Raw genomic sequence first — 19,280 nt, 5'->3', positions numbered from 1 at the left:
ACTGTATTTTCCTATAAGAATGGCAAACATGCAAAAGAATTTTCCCTGTTAAATCGTGATAATAAAAATTAACCTAACTCTATATATGTATTTTATTTGTAGTTTGTAACGTTAAATTCGGACAAAGGGTCTGGGGTTGCAAGATATGTACTAACAGGATTGCTACCTAAACAAAAACCCTTGAAAAAAATTTGAACTTCTTCAACGAGAACTTCTATTTCTGCAAAACTGCCATGGTGTGACTTCTATGATTGAACCAAAACTTCATCATTAAAAAGATGAACGAAGAAAAAAATTAATGTGCTACTTTTATAAGGCTTGGCCTACTCAGCACAAAAAGGCTTGGCCTAATCTCTCACCGCAGTCGCTTAATAGAGCAAACTATCGAACAGCAGACAATACACATTTTTGGCTGCCAACCTGTTGCCTATATTGTCTTGCGTAACGAGTTCAGGCCTTATGTCTTTGCATGCTCGTAGAAACGAGCAACATACAAACAAAAAGACCTTTTTCTGCTTTCTGCTCAATCTAGGAGAGGATAATCGTCGCATGATGTTAATTAATACAAAATTGTGAAGAATGCGTCTGAAAAACAGTTTCTAGAGCCTCTGGAAATTATCCCAGGAGCACACACTCAAGTAGTGTCATTTTCAAACTCCTAAACGGTTAGCATCCTAATGCAGTAAAAATAACGATATCAAATATTGAAATAACTGTAAAGCTGCCTTCTTGTGCTTGAATAAAACCAACGATTTCTGATAAAATCAAATATTGGCCGACTTTTCGATGTAAAATAATTTTTTTTTGCGGAACATAGACCAGTTGGCATCCTAAACAGTTAGCATTCTCGCAGAATTTTTACTCAATTGGGGCTGTTATGAGAGAAAGAATAAGAATGGAGATCACTAGCAAGTTAGTGTTACAAGTTTTAGACAAGGATAGTGCAATTTTTACATTTTAAACTTTCTTACGAAATAATGTACAAAAATAGCAGTCGGAGGTCGAGTGGGGCCACTATGCTAAAATTGCATGCTGATTTTGCTATTAAAGTTTACTGTTGATTTGAATTGTGCGGGATCATATTACCAAATGGGCTGTAATTAGGTTACATTGACAAAAAAAGAGTAATGACAAATCTTCACTGTCTCTGCTCAAATATCAGCCGGTAGAAAAACAGGATCAGCAAAGTTTCAGACTAAAAATTATTTCCAGTACTGTTTCAGAAAAGAATACATAAGGAACGAAAGGTCAAATCTGAATCAGAAAGGAGATCACATTTGACATCCGCTTACACCATCAATCCATATTTCGAATTACTTTCTGAATTGGTCGTTAGGCGGCGTCGAGATCAGTATTATTGAAAAATATTTGTTCATGTCAAGATCAAGTACAATTGCCAGAAATGTGCCAATAATTAAAACTTAAAATTGTCTAAAATTCCGTTAAATTTGTGAAAACAACGCTTGAGAACAAAATTTTAGTCTTAAGAATCTAACATCAAGAGTTTTTATTTGAGGCAGACTAGATAACTGCGCGGCTTTCGTGATTTTTTGTTTTAGAGTAGACAAATAATGTTTTTAACTAGTTGAAAACAATCCGCCAGAGGGTATGAGTTTTCATTTTGCATCAGTTCGATAAGTGTTCAAGCTAACTTTTCTCACTTAAATTGAAGATAACTTTTTAAGGAAAATCCTACGCTAAAACGAAAACGCAATACAAACACTGTTATAAAATATGATTTTTGTTTAAAGAGATAATGAAAAACTGTCGTAGCATAATTTTGCTTATTTGCTTAACTAAATTGCAATAAGAAGTTGTAGTAGCAGTCAGCAAATAATGTTTTTAATTAGTTGGAAACAATCCGCCAAAGGGCATGAGTTTTCAAATTGCATCAGTTCAATAAGTTTTCAAGCTAACTTTTTTCACAAAAACTAAACCCCCGTCTTTCTACAAAACGAATTTCTTCTGAAAAAGATTGATCAGCTGCAGTTTGAAAAACAATTTTGCAAAACAACACAAAATTTGTCCTAAAATCCTGTGGTCTTAAATAAACTTGCCTTGAAAGAAATAAAAAGTCAGATTCCAACCATTGGGGTCCCTTCGACTCTAAAATACACACGCAAAATTCTGCTCGTTCCAGATTGAAAAATATTGAAAATGAAAAATTCGACATAACGTTTGGGTTTTTCATATCTCTGTTCCATGGGCGTCAAAGTGGTTTATTTAAATGCTCGGCTGAAAAACATTTAAACATTACGAAATGCTACTCCAAAATGTCATCAAAACATTAGGACCCAGTTGTGAAAGCAAGAACGCATGACGTGTAGGAATGAATTTTTCTCAGGTTGACACCGGCCAAATTTTTTGTATAGGAGCTCCATTACCAAAATTAATATTTCGCATTACTTAATTTTTCTCACGCATTTAGACTGTTTGGGTAGTGTTGTCTTACAACTCGAGACAATTGGAGGTAATTTCCAACACTATTACTCTCCATTAGAAATAACCTTTTGAAGTATAAATTTTGGAAATGTAAAAAAGAAAACAAAAGATATATATTAAGACAATAAAAACTTCAAAAAACTGCATAATCATGACGTCGAGGTAAGCAAGAAATCAAGATTAGAGAACGTTTTCTTAGAGCCAAAATTAGAAGAAAATCTTACCCATTTTCAATCCCCAATTACCTTATTATCAGGAACTTCAACCAATCGAACCGTTTTGCTGTTCTTTTTTTGTTTTTATGCAGTAAAAATAACAAGATCAAAAATTGAAACAACTATAAAACTGCCTTTCTGTGCATGAATGAAATTGACAAAATTTAATAAAATCAAATATTGGCCAACTTTTCGACGTAAAATTGTGTTCTTTAGACAGCCAAAAAATTATGTACACAATTAAAAGTTTGGAGAAATATAAATTGAGGTTTTATTGCAATATTTATCCAGATGGTAATCAAATTTCAAAGAAAAAAATTCTTCAATCGTTAGTGCTCTAACTCAAACAACAACGATCTAGCCAACTTTACTTCAAACTTTGAGATAAATTGTAACCTACCAGATATTCCGACGTACAGTTTACGAATTCCATCAAAAAATTTAACAAAGTTTCTCGAATTTTGATATGGTTTTGCATTTGTTCAATTTTGATTGATTCTGATTTGGGTTTAAACTAAAAATGACGAGAGACAGGAAATATGAACGAAATGTGAATTCGAGGCGTTTTTTCCTTGTGAGACTTGGATTGAGAACGCCAACTTTACGTTTCGGTATTTTTTAATTTCATTTTTGACATTTCATCGCCACCTGGAATAATATTTCGTCAAATTTTTTGTCGCAAATAAAATTATCAAATTTCAGTCGGCTCATATTAGATTTTTTTAAAAAGGAAATCGGAATTTTATCAACAGTGCTTTTTGATAAAAATGTCAAACTTTGAAATTACTATAAAGTTGACTTCTTGTGCTTGAAAAAATGATTGCTTATGGTAATTTTTCTAAAAAACCGGAAATTAGAATGTTATCAATAATTGTGTTCAAAAACGAATAAATTCTTTTTTTGCAGTTTTTCTGACTGCGATTGTAACTTACTTTTGAGTTCTAACAATATCTAAGGAGATCTTTAATTCCAATTTTTCGAAAGCGACAAAAAAGCATTCTAGCGTTTTGAATTTTTTTTCGAATTTCTGTAAAATTGATCTTCTCAAAATTTAATTCTAATTTGAAACAAACTGTTTATAGAAACTTAGTAAAACGTTAATATTTGACAGAAGGCTCGAAATGACAGAAACAAAAAAATAAGATCGCTCTTGCGAGTCTGTTTGTCGCACAGTATGTTCCAAAATACCTCTCGAGGTTGCTAAAACAGCCTTTAATTTCTGTTAGACAAACCGTTCGAAGTCTCCGTTCGAAGTCTCCGTTCAGTCTCCGTTCGAAGTCTCCGAAAAATCTTTAACACAATCTATACATAAAGTATACGTTAAAAAAGTCACGGAAAAACATTGAAAACACACACAAACACCACACAAAAACACAAACACAAAATCAAACACCAAATAAAAAAAATGTCTTGTGGCGACTGATCTTTATTCCATGCTAACACCGTTCTTTTAGGTCATTTTGATTTCTAATTAACTGGTGACTTTCTCAGGCAATTATATCGGTAATTATAAATATAATTGTCGCAGATCGTACTAGCAAGGTTTAGAAAACACAATTTTGGTATTAGGAATATTTAAAACCGCAATTTGTAACAAACAAGTAATTTTTCCGAGTTTTTGTGAACTCTGACAATTATAGCCACATTTTGAGTCTGACGTTTGAAAGAATTAACTCTCAAAGACTGGTTCTCCTTTTTTCTCCTACACACAAATACCATAGACATTACAAACACGCACACACAAACGCAAACACACAAATACCAACCCGGCAGCAAAAGATTTTTAGATTTTTTTGGCAATCTAAATTTATACAAGGTCCGTAATCGTTCAATGAGGTCAGAAAAATTAGGTTTGGGCTTTTTGATGCAATTCTTATGGTGATTGTAAAATTGGCATTGGAATTTGAAATGAAATTTCTTGAAATCTTTGCAAAAATATTTGAATTTTTTGGTGTTTAATGAGGCTAAATGGTCAATTCGTTTTCTTAAGACCTCTTAGATGTGTAGCCAGATAGGTATATTAAACACTATTTACTTTTATTACATTTTACATTGAAAACGGTCATTTGTGACAGTTTTTGTACTCTGTCTATGTTTGTGTCTAAATGCTACCTTTAATGGCGAAAAAAACAGTTTTTTCACATTTCTAAACAACTCCTTCTTTTTATATGAGGAAATTCTAAAACAAAAAATAATTGAATTTTTTAACTTACTGAAAAACCCAAAGACTTGAAGAGATCAGTTCTAAGAGCAAATAACTTCCTTACAATTCTCTTCAAGTCTCCAATTTTCTTCAAACCTCCAATTTATTAACCTGGCGATCCATAAACTCTCTAAATCTCACACGTTTATGTACTGAATTATACAAGAGTCACTTTTTTTGAACGATCTGCTCTAAAAATATAAGGAATTCAAATGAAAATTATAGAAGATTTCCACTTTTACTTTTCAATATTAAATTTGGCGGACTTGGTGGTCATTCCATGAAATTGGTTTCCTTAAGTCTCTGCGATTTTGAAAGGTTAGTTCTGATATTTTAGATAAAATTACATTTGGTTGTCTTAGTTTTACAATTTCAAAGGTCATTTTTGCTATTTTTCAGTACAGAGGAACATTGGTTTCTACAATAGTTTTAATCAGCAGAAAACAGAAAGACGGATTAAAATTTTTTTAAACGAAATTTTGAGAACGAAAAAGCAAAATAATTGAACTTTTTCGGTATTTTTGGTCACGTAACAAAATTATGAATTTTCAGGCTGAAAACTGTGAAGAATTACCCGAGAGAATCAAAGCTACTATTAATCTAATTAAATTTACTACAAATTTCTCAGTTTGTTTTTGTATTAAATTTCAACGCGATCTGTCAAACCCTAACGATGTTCTTTTTTCCTTTTTAATTTCTCCTTCAATAGTTCAAAGTGTTCCCCTTTTTCAAATTTCTGATAATTTCTTATATAAATAAAAACTAGATCCTGAGGGCTACAAAACTGTGTTTTTCTTTTTACTATACGATGCCTAAACAAAAATTGAAAAATGTTGGAACTACAAGGTGCAAGCACTCAAAAATGATCAATTCATTTACGCGATGCGTTTATCAGGCTGCTCAAACTTGTTTTTTGCAGCGTTCAAAAACCCGAAAAGCAATTGGGAAACTATAAAATTTATCTCCCTTTGTTCTTAAGGTACTTTACTGACTTTTATTACTTACCATGGACTGTCTAGATCAACCATGTCACGTCCTGACGAATCGGCCATAATTGATGTTATCAATCACTAACCAGACAGTTATAACTGACGATAGTTATAAATGGATATAAATAGCTAGTACCGTGATAAATAAGGTAGCGTCTCTCTTGGTAAAGGTATTCGACATAATGTAGTAACACGCAAAATAAGTCGGAAAAATTCACGTAGCTTTTCCCTCATAAATATCTAACATAATTTAATGTAAAATTTGTTGAAAAAAAAACAAACATTACAGAACGAAAAAACATTGAGCACAAACTATCCCGTTGCGAGAAATCCAATAAATTTTAAATTTGGTTTCATTTTGATCAGAAGTGACTTGTCGATAATATCGTGCATTTAATCTTCCTCCTGTAATTAGTTAATAATTTTCTTAGTTTAGTAAAAACAAGGGATCTAAAAATTGTTTTCAGCGTTAATTGAATATGTGTGTTGGTAGGTAGTACCACAGTGAAGGCGAAATTTCAACGAGCAAGCACCTAAGAAGTAAAAGCGCTACTTTCATTCAAATCTAAACCAGTAAACTACAAAAGTCCCTAAATAGATAAACAAAAACAAAAGGTAACAACGTCAATAATATTGACTTCTATCACTTGGGCAAAACACAATCTGGTTAAAGTTAAGTAAAGTAACTTGTAAGACGCAGTTTAAATCAATATTAACACCTTTTGTGGAATAAAGTCAAGGAAAAGGCCATTTAACTTTGACTTGAGTCAATGCTTAAATTCCTAAACTGCACTTTCAACTTGGGGAAAAGTCTGTGAAATTATAAACGCTGTGTATATTATAATAAAGGCAACGTTTTATATTCTATATTAACGGACCGCTTGCCTTCCTGTTTCAATATTTTCGCATAGACGGGTTGGTATTTGAAAGGGCTTTCCAGAAATCTTCAAATGTCGAAATTTTTGGGTTTAAGTTTCAAGAAAGATTTAAAATTTGAAGAAAGTCTGCGGGCAAAATGGAAATTGTTTATCACCGTAATGTATACAAATATCGGAAATGCCCGCTGACTTGGGCCGTGTTGTGAAACGAAGAATACATGTCAAATAGAAGTTACAGTGAACAACTTTTTCAGGACTATTATGTCAAGTTTAAAGCTATACCACCCCAAAATAGAGTGCAGGGTTATGTACAGAATATTATACACTGCAGTTAGCGCGGTTATTAACATCTAACTGGGAAAATTCAGGTGGAAAGGGAAGGGAAATTGTGAATGAATTTTTGGGATTAATTTCTGGGGACTGTTTTCTTGGTGGGTCTGCAATGGTATCTACCTTTCACAATTGCATTGCACTAAAGCACGGTCCTTAAAAGAGCAACGAGCTATTGTGTGTAATTTTCTCATTGCGTGGGTTGCGAAATAGTCACACGTACATATACATATACCACCGTATGAATCAGAGAAGAACTATGTGAAAATTGTCCAACAAAGACAAGGAACGTCTGAATGAAGTGTGAAGAACTAAATTACGCAATAATACAAGGCTTATGTAACAATTGTGGTATCAATGCAACAATAAGGTAGCTGCCCTAACGAATACATGAATATATCCCGTCGCAATGAAAAAAAAATGTGAAAGCGGAGTGGGGAGGGGGGTTGATACGGGTATATTAGATGGGTAAATTTTCGATATATTAATTCCCAATAACGTGAACCAGCTCTTGCGCGGCGGGCGAATTAAGCAAGCCCTAATTTGTCTACTATCGTACTTCTGTCGTGAAAATTTTTTGACCGAAGGAAGGAAGGCAAACGTCTATTGAGAACGTCTGGCTTATACATGAAAGAGTGACAATGGGCGCGTCTGGTGAATTTGCATTAATAATAAACAGGTAGAGTATTACTTATTATAACTAATAACTGGGCTAATGTATTCTATCACTATACAACCTCCGTAGTTAAAGGGAAGTAAAGTAAATGCGCCGCGGCTCTATTACAACTGCAGATTTTCTTAGATCTAACTGGTAATATATAACTAGTAATACAAGTTAGTGCGTTACCTTATGTTGAAAGGAAAACCGCTCTCAAAATTGGGGAGAACCGAATGGTGGGAAGAATTTGCCATTGAAAATGGTTATGGAAAACAAAGCGTATTTTAAAACATACTGTGCATATACCATACATAGTTGTTATGGTTCACTATATTTTTTTGCAAAAATGACAAGAACACACGCGTGTATGTGCTGTGTGATTTAACAGTAAACGCGCGTTTCTTCCTTCTTTGTTTTGAGTTCTGTTAAAAAATAGCACGCCGCGTGGTTACAGAAATATACGATATAAAATTTCCCCCTTTTTCCTTAAACGAGGAATAGTGGCATCATGTTGTGTGATAAAATGTTTTATCCCGCTACCACAAAAAATGCTGAGGAAAGGGAAAGTCATAAGTACATTTGTTCCTCAGAAAAAAAAACTCTCAATTCATTAGTAGCCAGTCGTACAATTTCGAAAGCTCGTTCAAAACATGACCATTATAATTAATTAGAATGGGATCAATAAGCCGACACTTGAAACAGAAGAAAAACCAAAATAATTGCGAAAAATGACAGAAAGTTAGAAGGAGTTATGAATGAAACTCATTCTCAAAAATTTTGTGCAAAATGTCGAAAAATCAAATTGATCAAAACGTTCACTGAAAATATTTTTCAAACTAAAGCGCTCTTTGATTTGAGTAAAATTTAAACATAAGTTCAAAATTGAGGAAAAAGTCCAACAATTGGTGAACTTAAAAAAATGATAGTTTTTTTTAGCTCAGTCTGGTCGGTTTCATGAGAGTTTTGTTCAATCCCGTTATTTTGAGTAACTTCAATATTATGACTAAATGTGAGCTGAAGAAACAACTGACTTGGCATTGTTTAAAATGAATTTCGTTCACTTCAACCTTCCAGACTAAAAGTGTCTGTGTGACTAGGCTGAAATAATAAGATTTGAAGGAAATTTATGGAATGGTAACCAGCTGAACAAATAAATTGCCACTCTAAAATTTATCATCAAACAAAACTAACCTAACCCAACCCAACTTGGATTAGATACATGACGCTTACAACCACATCAAATCTAAACAAGAACTTGAATTTTCTGGTGAACTTTATCCATGTCAGAACGCTGTTAGAAGGCGCAATATAGTTTGATGTATTGCTTAAATAGAAAAATATTTTTTTCCAGTTTAATCGAAAACGAAATTTTTTTTCTCATTATGGAAAGAAAATTTATAATTTTGTATATTTATCTCATAAAATCGGCATTGAGACGCTTTGTGATAAAAACAGTCTAAATTTTTTAGAAAATTCTGAAATTTTAGCTGTTGATGAAAAAAGGAAAACGTCACAGCGATGATGAATGCCTCGTTTCTGTTTACTTATCAGCATATCTGAATACCTTTCAATTCGACCAGACAAAATTTTTCAGTACTCGGACGCTATCTTGCAAGACTCTTACATTTTTATGACAACCTTGCAAGTTAGCCGTCGGTAATAGACTAAAGGGCTCTCGGCTGTCTCGTATCTGTCGGCCAATTTAAGCATCGGCAAATGGGCCAACCTCTCTCCTTACAACTCAATGTAAACTTATAAATGTTGTATATTTTTACAATTTCGGAAACGCTTTTCACAGTTGAACAGAACAGCCGTTTGTTCATACCATAAATACTCAACATATGTCCTCAAGATAAAAACCAATGGATATTACTACACGTATTACTATACTAAGTGCAGCTGAACAAACTAAAAGATAGGTTCTGAATTCATTCTCACGATCTTATACCAACTTTGTAATCTATGTTAGTAATTAAACAGTCTGTGTTTAGAAGAAACTTGGTGGTAAACCAGATGATCGCAATATTGGCCGACAGGGTGGTTCACCCAAAAAGTTTACCCGACAGCTCAATTCTGATTGGCGGACTAATCTGATTGGTCCAAATATCACCAGATCGTCTAACAATTTCAATTGGTTTTCGGTCGGGTTGTCGTGGGTGCAAAATATCATTTTTTTGGCTGTCGGCCAATGCGGCAATCGGCGGTATAACATTTACCCAAAATTTGTTCCCTTTCCCAAGCTTGTTGGGTTGGTCACTCATGCGTTAGGGTAAGATACACAAGACCCTCAAAACAATCGTACAGTTGTTTGTGAAACTATTCAATGCTCTATATTCGATCATGGAGCAACTCAAACTGCTGTTTTGAAGGACGAAAGAACAAATACATGTTAAATATTGTGACCAGACAGTAAATCGAAAGGACAGTACATCGAAAGTGGCACATTTTGATAAAAATTGAGACCGTTGGTAAGATAAAAATGAAAAACCTCATGTTATATTCCAATATATTCCAATTAAAACAACATTTACATTCAAAACTGAGTTTTAAAAAAGGTACTCGTTTATTTAGCCATGCCTCTGTGGTCCGTGCGACTTGATATCAATATATTCTAATCGAAAAAAAAACTATCACGAGCAAACATATAAGCCATAGCACTTGTGTTTTCTTACATGTAACTGACCAATTCAACTTATTGAATATATTTTATTGCAGATCTAATTGCAAATTTTTTGCTTTCGATTTTACTCTCTTTCGAACAACTGTCCTAGCCCTGTTAAAGATTTCACGCAGTTTGGGAATTACATGCAATAAATTTATCACCACAGAACGTCTGGGAAAAGTCTCTTGTGTCAACAGAGATTATTGAGGTTTTCATAAAATTGGGATAAAATTTCCTTGATAACTAGGGTTGCGAAAAGCTTCAATGGTTTTCTTTCAAATACAGTGAATAACTCTCTCATAACAAGAAATCATAGTCATATTTGTTCACTAACTCAATTTCTGATCGTCTAAATAAATATGTTTGCCTAATGATAATTTTTGTCTGCTTTAAATCTTCCGGAATCCTGATGCTACGAATCATTTCTTTTCAAAAAGTTACCTAAATTGACGAGATCGTCCTGCATATGGACATATGCAATCTATGCAGCTTTTGCTTAAGGGAAAGATCTGTGTAGCCTCTTGAAAGCAAATTAAGTGAGGATCGCTTAATCTATGGCAAAGCATCTTGGGTTTCACACAAGAAGAAAAAAAGCGCGCCCAAGTGCAAACAATTCACGTACGTAAAATGTGAAATCTGATTGAATATGAAGGCATGAGTTATTACAGCCAGATAACTCTAATGTGAGAAATATCTTTCAATAATTGATAACGTACTTCACAAAATCGTAAGTGTTGTTCACAGCTCAACGGAGAATATTTCTTGAAACATGTACAAGCATGTCGTCAGGTAGACGGTCATGATAGTGTAGAAACAAAAATTCAGGTAGACAATATAGAGTTGCTTAACACATTTATGTAAGGACGAATTTGTCAAAAGAATTTGCAAAAAATCACAAATGGCATGTTGCTTCTTTAAAAAGCCCATTTACATCCCGGGAAAAATACTTCTCCATTACAGGCTAATTGTCCCCCCGGACTATAGTCCCAGGAGTTTTCAGGGCTGAATCTCTACATTCACAGACTAACTTTAAAACTCAGCTCTGAATCAGTCTTTTTGCAGCCTAATTTTAGGCCTTTATGAGCAAAACAAATTCAGAAAAACTTGTTAAATCATGAATTTGTACTTGACAGTTCAAAACTTGGTTTTTATCTTGATCAGACAAAATTGATAAAAATTGAAATTTTGGATTGTAACAATAAATTACGAACATGGTGGAATCGCATTAAAATGTATGAAAACTGGCGTCCATGCCTAGAAAAATATAACGACTTGTTACCAAATTGGGCTCGGGCTGGAGCTGGGGCGGGGGCATGAGCATGGGCATGGTTTGGGCTGGGGCTGGGGCTGGGGCTGACCGCCATACAGGATCTTCTTTCCCCAATACTTCGTTGCGGTTATCCAACTCATTTATTTCATTTGAAACTTACAATCAATTCAAAAAGCAGAATCCTCTGTGAACTACGAACACATGTTGTCCACATTTTGGGAAAAGGAAATTGAGTTCAAAGCAGTGATGCCTCCGCAAACGGTGAAGACGGCGATGATGCCCACATAAAGGGAAAAAGAAAAGGAGTTCAAGGAAGTGGTGCAGGGGGGGGGGTGGATTTGTGGCACAAGGGGGGGGGGGGTGGCCACCATTCTTAAACCTAGTATATATAGGACAGCTTTGTACTAGATACTCGATTTTTTTTACTATTGACTACAAGTAGAAAAGTGACAGTTCTATGGGCGTCTAGAATATAACTAAAATTTAGTTACAACAAGTTATTTTCTGTTTCACAAAAAAATTGATAATTTGTTTTTTAGCGAGAAAACCGAGAAAAAATTTTTTCAAATCAAATTGCAAAGTCGATCGAAATGCCCGTTAATTCTTCAAATTTGGATAATTCAAAAAAAATTCAGCAAAAACGGCACAAGCTGAATTGCATTCCCAATTTTTTTTGTTTTTTAGACTTTTACATGCAGAAACATTCGAATGTATGTTGCTCCCAATGTTGTTTTTTAAAAAAATATATAGGTTTTTTCTTACACTGTCTGTTTTGTAAGATCATTTTTTGCTTGACAAAGGATAGAGTCGAAAACAAGCGATATGAAGAGTTTTTGTAACTTATGCCTCTAATATTTCAGCCAGTATAACAATATTTCTCCGAGGATAAATTTAGAGGCTTTTTTGACAGTGAATTTCTTCAAATCGTGAGTTTTCGACCAATTTCCTTTCTTTGGAAGAACATTGTTATCAAATGATAGATTATTATCTTTTCTCGAGTTCTAATTGAAAAATGAAGCATTCATGTTGCTTCTAGGAACAGAAAGTTTTATTTTTTTTGGAAAATATAATATAATTACTTTTTGTCTTTTGTTCATATTTCTGGAGCTGGAGAAATTTTTTGCGACAAATGAGGTTATCTTTGTGTGCATAGTTTTTCTTTATATTGAATGTTTTTTGTTCAACTTAGAAACAATAACTTTAAAATTTGCTTTTCAAATTGCTATTGTTTTCAGTTGAAAGAAATAATGCTGTTATTTTTCATTTGCATTGTAACATGTTGGCAATTTTCGCTGTTTTCGGGCTGTCAAAAAAGATGGAAAATTTTGAACGTTGTCGTTGTCCTGGAGGCGAAGTAGATATGAATTCTGCCGCCGATGAAGAAAATTACACAATTTGCGGTTTAGAATGCTTACTTGGACCGCCGATTTTTTGTACTCGCAAGTGAGGACTAGATTTAAGAATCTATAAACTCCAGGTTTTTCTGCAAGGATGCGAATACTTGGGAAGTGCAAAGAGCGGCAGCTTTGACCTTTGTCAGCAAAAATGAGTCATTGAGTCTTGTAGGCGACTGGTGCAGATTCTTGATCACAAATTTTCTCTTTCCCCTTTGGGGACACTTTGGTTTCCTCAAATTGTTTCATCTTGGGGAACTGCTTCATGTGGACTGCGTAATCGGAGAAACCATGTACGAGGACGAAGCAAGAGTTGGATGAGATCAGCTCACTGCAGGTAACCTTGAGGATGTGCCTGGGACGTCTTTTGGGGGGCGAAGATGCGGAGGGTCCTGGGTTGGCTGCTTTTTGATTCGCTACTTCCACCAATTCTTCTGCTAAACAAAATTTTTCTATCTTACGTTTATTTTGATTCCAATCTCCTACGGCTTGCAGGGGACGTGATTTGTTAAGCGTAATTTAAATTCTGGCTTTTCAGGAGACTTTTAATTTGAGACTGCTAATTCGGTCGTATGTAATACGGCGTTTTTCCTATTATGTGTATCGAAGGTTACAGTGTGGGGAAAACTAACAATTGTTCCATCCAGTATTATTAAGCAAAGAAGGTTTTAACGAGCCTCTAGGTACAGGGTTGGGTTTTCTTAAAACTTTACGGCGATATTTTTCTTTGTTTGATCCACAGCTGTTGTTTTGTCATCGTTTTTAATTTGAATTTTGAAAGAATTATTGTACGCTTTTAGAGAGATCAGCGTGAGGCATGGTCCGATTCAGAGTGTGGGTTCACAGGGGTTGAGGTTCGTCGGCGTTTGTAGCGGATAATCAGATTGTGTTCTGAATTTGTGTCCTTGTCCCAGATTGCTGATTGGGTGAGAACCCGGTATTGCAGGAGTCGTCCATCTATGTAGAAGGATTCAATTTTATTGTATGTAAATTTCTTGGAATCAGGTTTGGTTAGCATGTTGGACAACTTGGTATTAAATGGGCGGCCGAAGTGTGCTTCAAAAGGAGCGATCTTAGTGATCCAATTAGAAATGATTTTGATTGATGCGATTATTCTCTATACTTTTTGGGCTGGAGTTGAATTATCCTATAATGGGTAGAAGTTCATTGACAGGATAGTTTGTATTAGACGCTCCGCTATTCTTGAAGCACAATGGTTGTTAATCGGGGAGAAGAACATTTTTGTATTTTTGGCTTTACAGAGCTGTTCGTACGATTGGTGTGTACTAAAGAGCCTGGGTAGCGGGCGAATCTGTCCAATGAGAATAATATGTAGTGATCGCTATTCGGATCAGACTTATCATGTATCGGACCATTCAAGTCCTATTGCATTTTTGCGTTTGCTTGATAAGGTTGGATAGTGTTCCTAGGTGGTTGTTTTTAAAATCAGTGCTTGCAATTTTTTTGCTTTGGTCGAGACTCTGGCGACAATTTTTGGCCTGGTAGGTAGGCCTGGTGCAGTGTATCTGGGGACAACAGATGAGATTAGCAAGGCCTTGCACTCGTACTTGACTCGGATAAAACCGATTTGGGGAAGATTGCGTGGTCTTACTTAGATTGTATTATTATTTGTTTACGCTTTGAGATAATTGTCGCCCTTTTGTCCACCAATTGGACGATTTTTGCAGGGTTTTATCTTTCAGAGTTGCTTCTGGGAGGACATCTTCGCCGAATTTATTTTGCAAGTTGGGGCAATATTAGGGTGTTGGTTCGCTATCGAATTGGAAAAGAGCGGAGTGTCTGTCTTCTTTTATGGGGGTTCGAAGTTTTCTTGTTCTGTGGTTGTATTTGTTTGAATCCCAATGGAAACTAGATTTGAGTGGGCTAGGTATGTCTCCGTAGCTTTTTCTGTTCAAGATTTTTGAAAATACAATTATAATACATACAAAGTTCCTTAAATTGCCATTCTTTTCACCTGAAAGTAATAATGTTGTTGTTATTTTTTTTGTTTCAGATGATTGGTGATATTTTGGCTCTCTTTAAGCTTCATTAAATCAAATAAGTTCTGAAAATCTATATTTCTTTATTTAACTATCCGTTTTAGCTAGACCTTATTTGAGAAAAAGAGCTCTTTGTTGTTGTTTCGGCGTAATTCAATCTAAATTTTTTTTACTCTTTTTGACTTCCTTTTACATATTGTTAGTTCTAAAACTCTTTATAGGCTCTCTGCTGTTGAAAAAAAAACAAGTAAGTCCGGAACTTGACTGCTGATATCACTAAATCACAATGCTTACCGTTGAAAATGTTACTTGAATTTTAAATTTGTTTGCATTTCTTTGGTTTTTGGTTATTTTCGTTTATTTTCAAAGTAATTTCACTTTCTTACAAACCCCTCTTGTGATGAAATTTTTATTGCATAGCTACAAAGAGTTTTATCATCTGAAAAATTGTAGTCATAAAACATCTTGTGCCACCGTTAAAATGGCAGAAGAGCTAATCTTTACCGGATAATTGAGCTAATCTTTGAAATTTTTAGGAGAGCTTTAGCTCCTTCAATTTAAAATGCACAAAACTTTAAAACTGGCAATAGTTTATTGAATTAATTACAGGTTGTGTATTTTTTTAAACTCTTTGGTACAGATTTCTCTTAAGTGGGGCGAAAAATTCCTTTAAAAAAACAAAAAACCAACAATTGCAATGATTAGAAGAGCTTTTCATTCCTTAGGTGATATAAGGTATGCCTAAAAAGATCTTTTTCCGCTTAAGGGACGTCATTAATATTATTTAAATATGTCACCCGCAACTAATATAAATTTTTTGACAGCTTTTACTGCAGACCTTTAAATTTTTCTTTAATCGGAAAGTGAAATTAGTAGGATCGACCTGTTAGTATTAATCTGATATATCACCATGATTTTAAGTTCTGCTTGAAACAATTGTTTTCTCAGTAAAATTGATTTTATTTTGATTTTGGTCTCACGAACACATCTTTGTCTCAATTATTTTAAGAAAAAATGATTTAAAATTGATTACAATCTCAGAACTATCTTAATAACCCAAGTAGGAATGCTTTTGATTGATTCGATTAGTGTCGCTATTTTTGATCTAGAAAAAAATAGATCCTATAATGAGTACAGGTTCGTTGACGCGAGGGTTTGTTTTGGGCGCTCTACAGTTTTTGAGGCCCTCTGCTCGTTAATCGGGTAGAAGAAAAATTATATATTTTGTCCTTAAACCGTTGTTCAAATAAGGTTGTTGTTGTTCAATTAATTTGTAATAGATGGGAATTTTTATGGTCTCTCTGACTATCCCAAAATAAAAAAACTCCTGAACAATTATATTTTTTAAGGGAATTTTTTTTAATTAAGACTTTTCTTGAAAATAGAGTTTTTAGTTGTTGTTTCTCTGTGTTTTTATTAAAACTTTTTCCTTTAATTGATTTTGTTTCACAAATTGATAGTTTTAGGAGTCACTGTAAGCTCCACAGAAAAGAAAAAAAAACAAGAAAAGCTGGAACTTGGCTGTTGTTATCACTAGGCTTCACAATGCTTACCGTTTAAAATGTCACTCTATTTTTTAACTTTGTTCTCATTTCATTTGTTTTCTGTTATTTTCTTTTAATTTCAAAGTTTTGAGTGCATTCCATATCATTGCAGACCCCTATCGTGATCAAAATGTTAATGCCTAAAATAATCTTTTTCCGCTTTAAGGACGCCATCACTGCTATTTAAAAATATTGCCCACAACAATTATTTTTTTTGACAGTTTTTACTGAAGAAAGTTAAATTTATTCTTTAATCGGAATATGAAATTAGTAGGATGGAACTGTTAGTATTGACCTGAAATATCACCGTGATTTTATGTTCTGCTTGAAACAATTGTTTTCTCAGTAAAATTGATTTTACTCTGATTTTGGTCTCACGAACACATATTTGTCTCATTTATTTTTTAAAAAAATGGCTTAAAATTGATTACAAGCTCAGAACTATCTTAGTAGCCCAAGTAGGAATGCTTTCGATTGATTCGATTAGTGTCGCTATTTTTGATCTAGAAAAAATAGATCCCATAATGAGTACAGGTTCATTGACGCGAGGGTTTGTTTTGGGCGCTCTACAGTTTCTGAGGCCCTCTGCTTGTTAATCGGGTAGATGATAAATTATATATTTTGTCCATAAACCATTGTTCGAATAAGTTTGGTGTTGTTCAATTAATTTGTTTTAGATGGGAATTTTTATGGTCTCTCTGACTATCCCAAAATCATAAAAGTCCTGAACAATTATATTTTTTAAGGTAACTTTTTTTTATTAAGACTTTACTTGAAAAAGATAGTTTTTAGTTGTTGTTTCTGCGTGTTTTTATAAAAACTTTTTCTTTTAATTGGTTTCCTTTCACAAACTGATAGTTTCAGGAGTCACTGTAGGCTCCACAGAAATTTTAAAAAAAAATCAATAAAGGCTGGAACTTGAATGTTGTTATCACTAGGCTTCACAATGCTTACCGTTTAAAATGTCACTCGATTTTTTAACTTTGTTTGCATTTCATTTGTTTTTTGTTTTTATCTTTTAATTTCAAAGTTTAGAATGCATTTCACATCATTGCAGACCCCTATCGTGATGAAAATGTTAATGCCTAAAATGATGTTTTCCGCCTTAGAGACGTCATCACTGCTATTTAAAAATGTCGCCCACAACTAATAATTTTTTTGAGGGTTTTTACTGAAAAAAGTTAATTTTATTCTTTAATTGAAAGGTGAAATTAGTAGGATGGACCTGTTAGTATTGAGCTGATATATCAACATGATTTTAAGTTCTGCTTGAAACAATTGTTTTTTCAGTAAAATTGATTTTACTTTGATTTTGGTCTCACGAACACATCTTTGTCTCATTTATTTTCAAGAGATGGTTTAAAATTGATTTAAAGCTCAGAACTATCTTATTAACCCAAGTAGGAATGCTTTTGATTGATTCGATTAGTTTCGCTATTTTTAGTCTAGGAAAATATATATCCCATAATGAGTACAGGTTCATTGACGCGAGGGTTTGTTTTAGGCGCTCTACAGTTTCTGAGGCCCTCTGCTCGTTAATTGGGTAGAAGATAATTTATATATTTTGTTCTTAAACCATTTTTTGAATATTCTGAGTTTGATAGCCTGTGTTTTGTCGCAACCAATGCTGTGCGGACTTTCATGAGATGAACAGTATTTTTTTAGAATTTATATTGTGGCATGCTGATTAATATTGGTGTGTACTGAAGATATTGGGTAGCGGGAGAATATGTCCCCTGAATCTAATATGCCAATTGGAGTTTTTTTGCTTCAAATTTTGGAGTATTCTTCCTGGGTGGTTGTTTTCTGAAATTAGTGATTTTAATTTTTGCTTTTTTTGAGATCTGGGCGACAATTTTCGGCCGATTGGGATATTGAGCGCTGTGTCTGTGGACAACAGATAAGAATGGCAGTGCGATGAACTTTTACTTGACTCAGAAGAGTCCCATGCAATGCGTTGCCTTTTAAAACTTGGAGCTGGTACGGCAATAGCTGTTTTTAGACAACTAGTAGGGAAGATTGCGAGGTCTTTACTATATATGTTTACGGCTTTCAGATGTAATAATATTTCTTGTAATAATATATGTTTACGGCTTTCAGATTTTCCCCGTCTCTTTGTTCCACTAGTTGGTTGGTTGTTTAGAGCATTTTATCTTTCACAGTTGCAACTGCTAGGAAATCTTTGCTGAAAACATATTGCAAAATGAGGCGTTGCTAGGGTGTTGGTTCGCTATTGACTTGCAACATAGCGGGGTGTATGTCTTCTTGTCGTTCGAATGTTCTGAGGTTGTATGGGTTTGAATCCCAGTTAAAACTTGATTTGGGGGGCAAGAGTTGTGTCCATGGAGTTTTTTTTTACCTGTTTCTTTTAACAATAATCTTATAAGATGTTAGTTAAATTGCTATTTTTTTCAATTGAAAGAAATAAGGTTGTTGTTGTTCAATTAATTTGTAATAGATGGGAATTTTTATGGTCTCTCTGACTATCCCAAAATCAAAAAAGTCCTGAACAATTATGTTTTTTAAGGTAACTATCTTTTTTATTAAGACTTTACTTGAAAAAGAGAGTTTTTAGTTGTTGCTTCTCCGTGTTTTTATCAAAATTTTTTCCTTTAATTGATTTGGTTTCACAAATTGATAGTTTCAGGGGTTACTGTAGACTCCACAGATTTGAAAAAACAATAAAGGATGGAAC

At 34.0% G+C, this 19,280-nt stretch overlaps 1 protein-coding gene across 2 annotated transcripts in view; it reads right to left on the bottom strand.

Moving 5' to 3' along the window:
• Positions 1-8,106, bottom strand: part of LOC142344790 (uncharacterized) — a 46,658-nt gene extending 38,552 nt beyond the window's left edge. Inside the window, exons 1-2 of one of the 2 annotated variants that reach the window (XM_075396733.1) lie at positions 7,685-8,106; positions 5,866-6,713 (exon numbers count right to left, since the gene is read on the bottom strand). In XM_075396733.1, coding sequence (XP_075252848.1) covers positions 5,866-5,912 — 47 coding nt within the window. In that variant the 5' untranslated portion in view covers positions 5,913-6,713; positions 7,685-8,106. The other variant, XM_075396734.1, reaches the window with a different exon arrangement.
• Positions 8,107-19,280: the final 11,174 nt, after the last annotated feature.

Source organism: Convolutriloba macropyga, chromosome 8, assembly GCF_964194025.1.
Source record: "Convolutriloba macropyga chromosome 8, txConMacr16.3, whole genome shotgun sequence".
NCBI classification, from domain to species: domain Eukaryota; kingdom Metazoa; phylum Xenacoelomorpha; order Acoela; family Convolutidae; genus Convolutriloba; species Convolutriloba macropyga.
This window is presented reverse-complemented; position numbering and strand designations above follow the sequence as displayed.